The sequence below is a fragment of the Mobula birostris genome, chromosome 12 (assembly GCF_030028105.1).
Source record: "Mobula birostris isolate sMobBir1 chromosome 12, sMobBir1.hap1, whole genome shotgun sequence".
NCBI classification, from domain to species: Eukaryota; Metazoa; Chordata; class Chondrichthyes; order Myliobatiformes; family Myliobatidae; genus Mobula; species Mobula birostris.
Window position 1 is genome coordinate 983,897 of NC_092381.1, and position 12,748 is coordinate 996,644.

General features: G+C 46.6%; 1 protein-coding gene across 1 annotated transcript in view; it reads left to right on the forward strand.

The window, feature by feature from the left end:
• Window positions 1-374: 374 nt before the first annotated feature.
• Window positions 375-12,748, forward strand: part of LOC140206422 (uncharacterized) — a 340,374-nt gene continuing 328,000 nt past the window's right edge. The window contains exons 1-3 of the mRNA XM_072274789.1: window positions 375-381; window positions 651-864; window positions 1,641-1,803. Coding sequence (XP_072130890.1) covers window positions 375-381; window positions 651-864; window positions 1,641-1,803 — 384 coding nt within the window. The remainder of the gene's footprint in view (window positions 382-650; window positions 865-1,640; window positions 1,804-12,748) is intronic.

A 12,748-nucleotide genomic window follows, 5' to 3' on the forward strand; every position in this document is an offset into this window, starting at 1 on the left:
TCATTACATTAGCAGTGAAACCTTACAGCGTGTTACACATGTCTGTATGGAGTGTGAGAGGGGCTGCTCCTCTCGTCCTGGCTGCACTTCAGCCTCGCACTCCTGGGCACCTGTATGGGGGGCCGGGTGTGGGGTGGGGGTGGGCGTAACTCGTTGGACGTTCTGGTAGGCTTGCCCCTGGGCCTAGCCAAGATGCCCATTCATGGGTCCAGGCAGTAGGCTGTTAAGAGATCTGCCTGTGCCGACTGTCTGCCCCTCTTCCGAGGATTCATGACATTCATGCCAGGGTATACTTGGAGAGGGAACACGTGACCATTATGGGTGCAATGGGGGATATCTGGGAATGGGACGCATGGCGGGAAATTGGGTGCATTATGGATGGTAAGAACTGTATTTTAATTTGAATTCACTAACTGTATTGTCCTTTGTATTTGAATGAAGTTTTGTATGTTTGTAAAGCAAAAGGGCTGTTCTGGGTTGTGTTTGTGTAAAATATTTCTGAGCTATACCCTGATGTCAGTTGTCTCCATAACCTGACTGCTGCCTGTGGGATCTTGCTGACTCACCTAGGAGTTGGTCTGGTGTCTCAGGCCCTGTAGGTCAAATGGAGCTGAGCCTGGCACCCTGCTGATTCTCTATTTCTCCTACAGATGGACAGTTCCCCCGTGATTTTTCCATTCTCGTCACCCTGAAACCCAAACGCAATACACAGGCCTTCCTGTTGTCTGTCTACAATGGCCATGGGGTTCAACAGCTGGGTGTCGAGGTTGGCCGCTCCCCTCTATTCCTCTATGAGGACCAAAATGGTCGACCAGCTCCTGAGGACTACCCTGTATTCGGAACCATCAACTTGTCTGACAACAAGTGAGTGACGATGACTGGCCTGTCCTTCACTGCTACACTCCACCAATGTTCAGGCCAGCTTACCACATGGACCGAGCGCCCTCCACTCTGGGTGATGGGAATTGGGGCATGTTTTCTCAATGCAAGCAATGTGAACAGAGCTTTCATGGAGGGATCCAGAATTAACATGGGAGTGCAGAGCGGACGAAGAGGGTGGGGTCAGAGTGGAGGGTGGTGGTTGTAGAGTCTGTCAGGGGTGAGTTGCAGGACCTGGGGAGCTGAAACAGGCTCAACAGGAGGTTGAAAACATTGGAATCCTGGAGTGTGGCACAGTGGAATGAGCCGCTGTATCACAGCTCCAGAGACACAAGTTCAATTCCCACCTCCAGTCCTGTCTGTGTGGAGTTTGCACGTTCTTCCTGTTACCGTGTCATTTTCCCCTGGGTGCTACGGTTTCCTCCTACCTCCCAAAGATGGGTTCATTGGCCTCTGTAAATCGCTACGCAGAATGTGTGAGAGGTGGAATCTGGGGAGAATCCAGGTCAGATTGGTCTCAGTGGGTGACAGACTCAATGGACCAGAGGGCGTGTTTCCATACTGTGTGGGATAAATGGAGGGAGTGTTTGGAGTCCCTGTGTTTTTCTGCTTGTTGGGGGAAAAGACCTGGACACCTTGTGAGAGATGAGAGTTTGGTGAGGTGAATCTCCCCCTCTGGCCTGGACTGGTTCCATTAGGTCACTATGCCATCCAGAGAAGCCTTAGGAATGGTGACTGAGCTGTGGTCTCTGTTCTGCCAGGTGGCACCGACTTGCCATCAGTGTCCAGAAGAAGAACGTGACACTGATCCTGGACTGTAAGAAGAAAATCAACAAGCCTCTGCCGAGGAGCAGCAACCCAGTCCTGGACACAAGTGGCATTGTGGTATTCGGCACCAGGATCCTTGACGAAGAAGTTTATGAGGTAACATCTCTCCGCCATGGCTCAGAGGTTTATAAGGGAGCAGCACAATCTCTTGGATAGTAGACAGTGGGCTGGAGACAGGATCTACATCACTGTCTGAGGCAGGGAGTGGGAGAAAGGAAACCAGAGGGGGAGAGAGAGAGAATTATGGGGATGGGGAGTAACCAGATAGTACGGGGCAGTAGGAAACTACAAAAGAGGGAAGAGAAGCCACTGAGATCAGGGCCCAGGTGGCTGGAGGAACGTCCATCGGTGAGGGGTTGGAATCCAAGTTGAAGTTCATGTTAATTGTCACAGACACACCCAGGGTATCAGGTATAGTGTAGAACAAACATGGTGAACATACTTTTAACAAAATCATAAATTAACATTGATAATTAATGGGATTCATTTACTTAACGCAACTTAATTTATCATTATTATATTTTAACTCATTATTAACAATGTGGGAGTCTAGGACCAGAGGACACAGCCTCAGAACAGAGATAGAGAGGAATTTCTTCATCTAAAGAGTGGTGAATCTGTGGAATTCATTGCTACAGACAACTGTGGATGTTAAGTCACTGGGTATATTTAAATCAAAGTTAATAGGTCCTTGATTAATAAGGGTATCAATAAGGCCAGTGATATTGTGGGGATGGAACTGGACTCTCTGACGATGATGTCTGAAAAGAGGATGCTGTCCAAGTTGCATGCCATCTTGGACGATGTCTCCCATCCACTACATAATGTACTGGGTGGGCACAGGAGTACACTCAGCCAGAGACTCATTCCACCGAGATACAACACTGAGCGTCATAGGAAGTCATTCCTGCCTGTGGCCATCAAACTTTACAACTCCTCCCTTGGAGGGTCAGACACCCTGAGCCAATAGGCTGGTCCTGGACTTATTTCCTGGCTTGTACATGTTACTATTTAATTATTTATGGTTTTATATTGTTTTATTTATACTCTATTCTTGGTTGGTGCAACTGTAACGAAAACCAATTTCCCTCGGGATCAATAAAGTATGACTATGACTATCAAAAGTTATCGAGAGAAGACGAGAATGGGATTGAGAGGGGTAATGATGGAAAGGAGGGGCAGACTCAATGAGCCAAATGGCCTAATTCTACTCCGATGTCTTATGGGGGTTGCAGAAACAGGGAGTGGTGTAGGTACTATTGTGGGTTACAGAGATGGGAGGGGTGTAGGGGATGGAGGTGGTTACAGAGACTGGGAGGAGTGAAGGGACCAGAGGGTGTTACAGAGATATAGAGATGGGGAGAGTGAAGGGCTTGGATGTGGTTACAGAGACTGGGTGGGGTGTAGGGCCCAGAGTGTTACAGAGACGTGGAAAGTGAAGGGGAAAGAAAGGGCATAGTGGCAGGGAGGATGCAGGAATGAAGACAATAAGACCATAAGATATAGGAACAGAATTAGGCCATTTGGTCCATTGAAACCGTACAACCATTTCATCATGACTGTTCCAATTTTCCTCTCAGCCTCAGTCTCCTGCCTTGTCCCGTATCCCCTCATGCCCTGACCAATCAAGAATCTACCAACCTCTCTTAAATACATTTAATGACTTGGAACCCACAGCTGCCTGTGGCAATGGATTCCACAGATTCACCACTCTCTGTCTAAAGAAATTCCTCCTCATGTCCGTTCTAAAAGTACAACCCTCTATTCTGAGACTGTGTTCTCTGGTTTTAGACTCTCCCAACATAGAAAACATTCTCTCCACATCCACTCTATCAATGCCCTTCACCATTCAATAGGTTTCAATGAGGTCACCCCTCATTCTTCTGAATTCCAGTGAATACGGGCCCAGAGCCATCAGGCGCTCTTCATATGACAAGCCATTCAATCCTGGAACCATTTTCATAAACCTCCTTTGAACCCTCTCTAGTTTCATCACATCCTTTCCAAAATAAGGGGCCCAAACCTGCTCACAATACTCGGTGAGGGCTCACCAGTGCTTATAAAGTTTCAACCTTGTTTTTACGTCCTTACCATAAGACATAGGAATAGAATTAGGCCATTTGGCCCATGGAGTCTACTCCGCCATTCAAGCATGGCTGATCCTCTTTATTCCCCACCTCAACCCCACTCCCCGGCCTTCTCTCCATAACCTTTGATGCCATGTCCAATCAAGAACCTGTCAAGCTCTACCTTAAATACACCCACTGGCCTGGCTTCCACAGCTGCCTGTGGTAAGAAATTCCATAAGTTCACCACCCTCTCACTAAAGAAATGTCTCCACATCCCTGTTTTAAATGGACATCCCTCTATCCTGAAGCTGTGCCCTCTTGTCCTAGACTCCTCCACCCTGGGAAATACCCTTTCCACATCTACCATATCTAGACCTTTCAACATTAGGAAGATTTCAATAAGATCCCCCTTCATCCTTCTAAATTCCAGTGAGTACAGACCCAGAGCTATCAAACATTCCTCATATGATAACTCTTTCATTCCTGGAATCATCCTTGTGAACCTCCTCTGGACCCTCTCCAATGCCAGCACATCTTCTCTGAGATAAGGAGCCCAAAACTGTTCACAATACTCACGGTGAGGCCTCACCAGTACCTTATAAAGCCTCAGCATCACATCCCTGCTCTTGTATTCCAGACCTCTTGAAATGAATGCTAACAGTGCATTTGCCTTCCTCACCACAGACGTTACCTGCAAGATAACATTCAGGTTGTCTGCACAAGGACTCCCAAGTCTCATTGTGCCTCTGTTTTTTGAATTTTCTCTCCATGTCAAAAACAGTTAACCTTTTCATTTCTTCTATCAAAGTGCATGATCATTCATTTCCCAACACTGATTTCCAACTGCCATTTATTTTCCCCTTCTCTGAAACTGCTTAAGTCCTTCTGCAGCCTCTCTACTTCCTCAAAACTACCAGCCCTTCCACCTATCTACATATCATCCACAAACTTTGCAACAAAACCATCAATTTGATGATCGAATCATTGACATTATTGCTGTTTGTAACATCCTTACTGCTGTTTGAGAGTCTGTGAACAGCTCCCATCAGGGTCTTTTTACCCTTGAACCCTTGAAGTTCCTTAGCTTTATATAGACCGCAGATGTCCATGCTGCAAGTCTCCCCTCTCCATGCCACTGACGTTGTCCAAGGGAAGGGCATTAGGACCCATACAACTTGGCACCAGTGTCGTCACAGAGCAATGTGTGGTTAAGTGCCTTGCTCAAGGACACAACGCGCTGCCTCAGCCAAGGCTCGAACTAGCGACCTTCAGATCACTAGACAAATGCCTTAACCACTTGGCCACGCGCCAACACATCCTTAGTTTTACTAACAATTATTCAACACTTTCAACCATAAGACATAGGAGCAGAATTAGGCCATTCAGCCTATTGAGTCTGCTCAACCATTCCATCATGGCTGATCCCGAATCCCACTCAACCCCGTACACCTGCCTTCTTGCCATATCTTTTGATGCCCCGACCAATCAGGAAACAATTAACTTCTGCCTTAAATATACCCATGGACTTGTCCTCCACCGCAGTCTGCGGCAGAGCATTTCACAGATTCATTACTCTCCAGCCAAAAAAATTTCCTCCATACTCTGTTCTAAAAGGTCGCTCCTCAATTTTGAGGTTGTGCCCTCTAATTCTGGATACCCACACCATAGGAAACATCCTCCCCACCTCTACCTTATGTAGTCCTTTCAATATTCAGTAGATTTAAATGAGATCCACCCTGCATTCTTCTAAATTTCAGTGAGTACAGGCCCAAAATTGCCAAACGATCCTCATATATTAACCCCTTCATTCCAGGAATCGTCCTCATGAACCTCCTCTGGGCCATCTCCAATAACTACACATCTTTTCTGAGAAATTGGGCCCAAAACTGTTGATAATATTCCAAGTGCGGCCAGGCCAGTGTCTTATAAAGCCTCAGTGTCTTATAAAAATCGCCTTGCTTTTATATTCTATTCCCCTTGAAATAAATGCCAACATTGCAATTGCCTTCTTTCATAGACTAAAGTTGTAAATTAACCTTCTGGGAGTCTTGCACGAGAACTCCTAAATCTCTCTGCACCTCTTGTTGAACCTTCTTCCATTTAGAAAATAGTCTGCACTGTTGTTCCTTTTATCAAAATGTATTATCATACATATCCACCCATCTTCATATCATCCGCAAACTTCACCAAAATGCCATCAATTCGATGATCTAAATCACTGACAAATAGTGTGAAAAGCAGTGGTCCCAATATTAACCCCTGAGGAACACCACTAGTCACCAGAAGCCAAGCAGAAAAAGCCCCTTTTATTCCCACTTGCTGCCTCCTGCCTGTCAGCTATTCCTCTGTCCATGCCAGTATCTTTCCTGTGACACCATAGGATTTTATCTTGTTAAGCAGCCTCATGTGTGGCACCTTATGAAATGCCTTCTGAAAATCTAAGTAAATGACATCCACTGCCTTACTTCCTCGAAGAACTCTTATCAGATTTGTCAGGCAAGATTTCCCTTCACAGAAACCATGCTGCTTTGACTTATTTAATCATTAGCCTCCAAGTACCTCAAAGCCTCATCCTTAATATTAGACTCGAACACTTTCCCAACCACTGAGATTAAGCTAACTGGATTATAATTTCCTTAGGGCTTTACTCTTTGGAGAGAAGGAGGATGAGAGGAGACATGATAGAGGTGTACAAGATAATAAGAGGAATAGATAGAGTGGATAGCCAGCGCCTCTTCCCCAGGGCACCACTGCTCAATACAAGAGGACATGGCTTTAAGGTAAGGGGTGGGAAGTTCAAGGGGGATATTAGAGGAAGGTTTTTTTACTCAGAGAGTGGTTGGTGCGTGGAATGCACTGCCTGAGTCAGTGGCGGAGGCAGATACACTAGTGAAGTTTAAGAGACTACTAGACAGGTATATGGAGGAATCTAAGGTGGGGGCTTATATGGGAGGCAGGGTTTGAGAGTCGGCACAACATTGTGGGCTGAAGGGCCTGTACTGTGCTGTACTATTCTATGTTCTGTGTTCTATGTTTTTCTTTTGCCTTATCCCTTCTTAAAGAGTGGAGTGACATTTGCAATCTTCCAGTCCTCTGGGACCATGCCAGAATTGAGTGATTCTTGAAAGATCATGACCACTGCATATGTTATATCTTCATCAACCTCTCTCAGGACTCTGGGATGTAGTCCATCTGCTCCAGGTGACTTATCCACCTTAAGACCTTTCAGTTTGCCCAGCACTTTTTCATTTGTAATAGCAATGGCACTCATCCTGCTCTCTGACACTCACGGATGTCTGGCACACTGCTGGCGTATTCCACAGTGAAGACAAATGTGTCATTACCCTTATTAAATGTCTTTTCCCTTATTAAATGTCTTTTCCAGCTCCCTTTGCAATCTTAACCCCACATCTTGGCTATTATTTGGAGGGTTTTATGATTCCCATAATGATTTTTCACCCTTGCAGTTTCTTAACTCCACCCACAACAACTCAACATTCTCTGACCCTATGTCACCTCTTCTATAAGTAATTCCATCTCTTACCATCAGAACTACACCATCGCCTATGCCTTCCTGCCTGTCCTTTCACTACAAAGTATATTATTTGATGTTAAGTTCCCAACTATGGCCTTCTTTCAGCCAGACTCAGTAATACCAACAATGTCATACAGACCAATCTCTAATTGTACCACGAGTTCGTCCACCTTATTCCGAATGCTACACGCATTTAAATACTGCACCTTCAGTCCAGCATTTTTCACCCTTTTGAATTTTGTCTCTGTGGTACAGCTTAACTCTTTGCTCTGTCTGCCTTTGTATCCAGTCATTGGCTTGTCCTTCCTCACATTCATGTCACACCCATCATCTACCTGTAAACCTGCTGGCTCATCCTCAGCTCTATCGGCCTGTTTCTCATCACCCTGCCATATCAGTTTAACAAGAGGACCCCTACGTCTCTCTGCATCTCTGATGTTTGAACCTTCTCCCGATTTAGATAATAGTCTGCACTATTGTTTCCTTTACCAGAATGCATCATCATACATTTCCCAAGACCGTATTCCATCTGCCACTTTGTTGGCCATTCTTCCAACTTGTCTAAGTCCTGCTGCAATCGCATTGCTTCCTCAGCACTACCTACCCCTCCATCTGCAAATTTTGCCACAAAACCATCAATTCCACTCTCTATATCATTGACAAACAATGTGAAAAGCAACGGTCCCAATGCTAACTCCTGAGGAACACCACTAGTCACTGACAGCCAACCAGAAAAGGCCCCTTTTATTCCCACTCATTTCCTCCTGCCTGTCAGCCATTCCTCAATCCATGCTTGTCTCTTCCCTATTAACACCACAGGATTTTATCTTGTGGAACAACCTCATGTGTGACACCTTATCAAATGCCTTCTGAGCATCTAGGTAAATGACATCCACTGCCTCTCCTTTATCCAGCCTGCTTGTTACTTCCTCGAAGAACTCTTAACAGATTTGTCAGGCAAGATTTCCCTGCACAGAAACCATGCTGACTTACATGCCTTTTCCAGCTCTCTTTGCAATCTCATCCTCACATGCTGGCTACTATTTGGAGGCCTTTATATGATTTTGTCACACCATACTCAATCTTTTGATTCCTGACTTTGTCTGAGGTCTTACCAACATCTACCTCCACAAACTCTCCATCCCTCTACAACTCTAGTTTAAACCCCACCGTGCAGCATTAACAAACCTTCCCGCTAGGATATTAGAGCCCCTCCAATTCAGTGCAAACTTTCCCTTTTGAATACGTCTTACCATCCCTGGAAGAGAGCCCAGTGATCCAAAGATCTTATGTCCCCCCTCCTGCACCAACTCCTTAGGCACGTTTTAATCTGTATAAGCTTCCTAGTTCTAGCCTCTCCAGTACGTGGCACGGGTAGCAATCCTGAGACCATGACTCCGGAGATGCTGCACCTTAAACACCCTGAACTCCCTGCGCTGAACCTCGTCACTAACCCTGCCTATGTCATTGGTACCCACATGGACCACGACTTCTGACTGTTCCACTGAAGAATGCTGAGGTCTCGATCTGAGATACTGCAGACCCTGGCACCTGGGAGGCAACATACCATCCAGGAATCTCGTTCTCACCCACAGAACCTCCTGTCCTTCCGCCTAAATAATCTCTATTTCCACAGCGTGGCACTTCTACCCCCTCCCTTCCAAGTCACAGAGGCGGTCTCAGTGCCAGAGTCCCGAGCACTGTGACTTTCCTCAGTTAGGTCATCATACATCCTGCAAGAGGAGCAATCTGCCTGACATCTCTGCTGTCCTCGCTGAGCAGATATAAAGAAGAGAAGGAAAAAAAAACTTGAGCTTTTCTATCCTTCACTTTCTCTGAGTGAAACCTCTCTTTGCAGAAGCCTTGAAGAAAAAAAGCCTTAAGATACCACTCCGACTATGCACTCAGACAACAGCTGCTGTGGTGAAAGGATTGACAGACAGGTGGAGTGAAGGTCACGGAGCTGGTTACAGAGATGGGGTGGGGTGTAGGGGCCAGATTGCGTTACAGAGACAGGGAGAATGAAGAGGAAAGGAGGGGGTTATGGAGACAGTAAGGGTGAAGGGGATAGAGTGGGCTACAGAGACGGGGAGGGTGTAGGGACTGGAGAGTGTTACAGAGATGGAGGGAGAAGGGGACAGCGGAGGCTGCAGAGATGGGGTGGTGTGTAGGGGCCAGAGGGTGTAACAGAGATGGGGAGAGAGAAGGGGACAGCAGAGGTCACAGGGTGCAGGGGCTGGAGGGTGTTACAGAGATGGGGAGAGGGAAAGGGAAGAAGAGGGTTGCAGAGATATGGGGAGTGAAGGGGCTGGTGGTGATTATAGAGACGGGGGGAGTGACGGAGATGGAAGTAGTTATACATTCGGGGGGAGTGAAGGGGATGGTGGTGATTATAAAGACGGGGGGAGTGACGGAGATGGAAGTAGTAATAGAATGGGATAATGTTTGAAAACCAGAGGAACTTACAGAGATGGACAGAGTTGAAGAGGAAGGAGGGTGTTACAGAGACGGAGAATGAAGGCGACAGAAGGTGTTACACAGATGGGGAGAGTGAATGAGCTGGTGGTGGTTATGGGGACGGAGAGACTGAGGTGGAAGAAGGGAGTTATAGAGATGGAGAAAGTGAAGGTGGGTGGAGGTGATTACTGAGACGAAGTGGGATGTAGGGTTCGGAGAGGGTTACAGACACAGGGAGAGTGAAACATAGAACACCTGCAGCACAATACAGGTCCCTCAGCCCACAATGCTGTGCCGAACATGTACTTATTTTAGAAATTACCTAGGGTTACCCCTCTATTTTTCTAACCTCCATGTACCTATCTAGGAGTCTCTATCCACCTCCACCACCGTCGCTGGCAGCCCATTCCACACACTGACCACTCTCTGACTAAAAAAGCGTACCCCTGCCTCTGTACCTACTCCCCAGCGCTTTAAAACGATGCCCTCTTGTGCTAGCCATTTCAGCCTTGGGGAAAAGCCTCTGAATATCCACACGATCAATGCATCTCATCGTCTAATACACTTCTATTGGGTCACACCCATCCTCCGTCACTCCAAGGAGAAAAGGTCGAGTTCACTCAACCTATTCTCATAAGGCATGCTCCCCAATCCAGGCAACATCCTTGTAAATCTCCTCTGCACCCTTTCTATGGTTTCCACGTCCTTCTTGTAGTGAGGTGACCAGAACTGACCACAGTACTCCAAGTGGGGCCTTGACCAGGGTCCTATATAGCTGTAACATTACCTCTCAGCTCCTAAACTCAGTCCCACAGTTGATGAAGGCCAGTGCACCGTATGCTTTCTTAATCACAGAGTCAAACTGCATAGCAGCGTTGAGTGTCCTACGGACACGGACCCCAAGATCCCTTGGATTCTCCACACTGCCAAGAATCTTACCGTTAGCACTATATTCTGCAATCATATTTGACCTACCAAAATGAGCCACCTCACACTTACCTGGGTTGAACTCCATCTGCCACTTCTCAGCCCAGTTTTGCATCCTATTGATATTCCGCTGTAACCTCTGACAGCCTCCACACTAAAACATGACCTACCAAGCACAAAGCCATGTTGACTCTCCCTAATAAGTCCCTGTCTATCCAAATGCTTGTAGATTCTGTCTCTTAGTACTCCCTCCAATAACTTACCTACTACCAACGTTAAACTTACCGGCCTATAATTTCCCGGATTACGTTTTGATCCTTTTTTAAACAACGGAACAACATGAGACACTCTCCAATCCTCCGGCACCTCACCTATAGACAGCGACATTTTAAATATTTCTGCCAGGGCCCCTGCAATTTCAACACTAGTCTCCTTCAAGGTCCGAGGGAACACCCTGTCAGGTCCCGGGGATTTATCCGCTTTAATTTTCCTCAAGACAGCAAGGACATCCTCCTTTTCGATCTGTACAGTTTCCATGATCTCACTACTTGTTTCCCCTAATTCCATAGACTTCATGCCAGTTTCCTTAGTAAATACAGACGCAAAAAACCTATTTAAGGTCTTGATTGGTCCTATTCTCTCATGTCTTATCCTCTTGTTCTTCACATATTTGTAGAATACCTTGGGTTTTCTTTAATCCTGCCCACCAAGGCCTTCTCATGGCCCCTTCTGGCTCTCCTAATTTCATTCTTAAGCTCCTTCCAACTAACCTTATAAACTTCCAGATCTCTATCATTACGTAGTTCCCAGTTTATGCTTCCAAGTTCCTGCCCGATAGCCTCATATTTCGCTGTACTCGAATTAAACACTTTCCTAACTTGTCTGTTCCTATCCCTCTCCAATGCTATGGTAAAGGAGATAGAGTTGTGATCACTATCTCCAAAATGCTCTCCCACTGAGAGATCTGACACCTGACCAGGTTCACTTCCCAATACCAGATCAAGTACAGCCTCTCCTCTTGTAGGCTTATCTACATATTGGCCTGGTAACCTTCCTGAGCACACCTAACAAACTCCATCACATCTAAATCCCTTGCTCCAGGGAGATGCCAATCAATATTTGGGAAATTAAAATCTCCCACACGACCACCCTGTTATTATTACACCTTTCTAGGATCTGTTTCCCCATCTGCTCCTTGATGTCCCTGTTACTATTGGGTTATCTGTAAAAAACACCCATTAGAGTTATTGACCTCTTCCTGTTTCTAACTTCCTCCCACAGAGACTCTGTAGACAATCCCTCCATGACTTCCTCCTTTTCTGCAACCGTGACACTATCCCTGATCAACAGTGCCACGCCCCTACCTCTTTTTGCCTCCCTTCTTGTCCTTTCTCAAACATCTAAAGCCTGGCACTCGAAGTAACCATTCCTGCCCCTAAGCCATCCAAGTCTCTGTAACGGACACAACATCATAGCTCCAAGTACTGATCTACGCTCTAAGCTCATCTGCTTCGTTCATGATGCTTCTTGCATTAAAATAGACACATCTCAAAGGGGATGTGGGGATTACAGAGGGAGAGTGAAGGGGATGGAGGGCATTGCAGAACCCGAGAGACAAGGGGAATGAGAGGGTTACAGACACGGAGAGTGAAGGGGAAGGAGAGGGTTACAGACACGGAGAGTGAAGGGGAAGGAGAGGGTTACAGACACAGAGAGGGAAGGGGAAGGAGAGGGTTACAGACACGAAGAGTGAAGGGGAAGGAGAGCGTTCCAGACACACGGAGAGTGAAGGGGAAGGAGAGGGTTACAGACACACGGAGAGTGAAGGGGAAGGAGAGGGTTACAGACACACGGAGAGTGAAGGGGAAGGAGAGGGTTACAGACACGAAGAGTGAAGGGGAAGGAGAGGGTTACAGACACACGGAGAGTGAAGGGGAAGGAGAGGGTTACAGACACACGGAGAGTGAAGGGGAAGGAGAGGGTTACAGACACGAAGAGTGAAGGGGAAGGAGAGGGTTACAGACACACGGAGAGTGAAGGGGAAGGAGAGGGT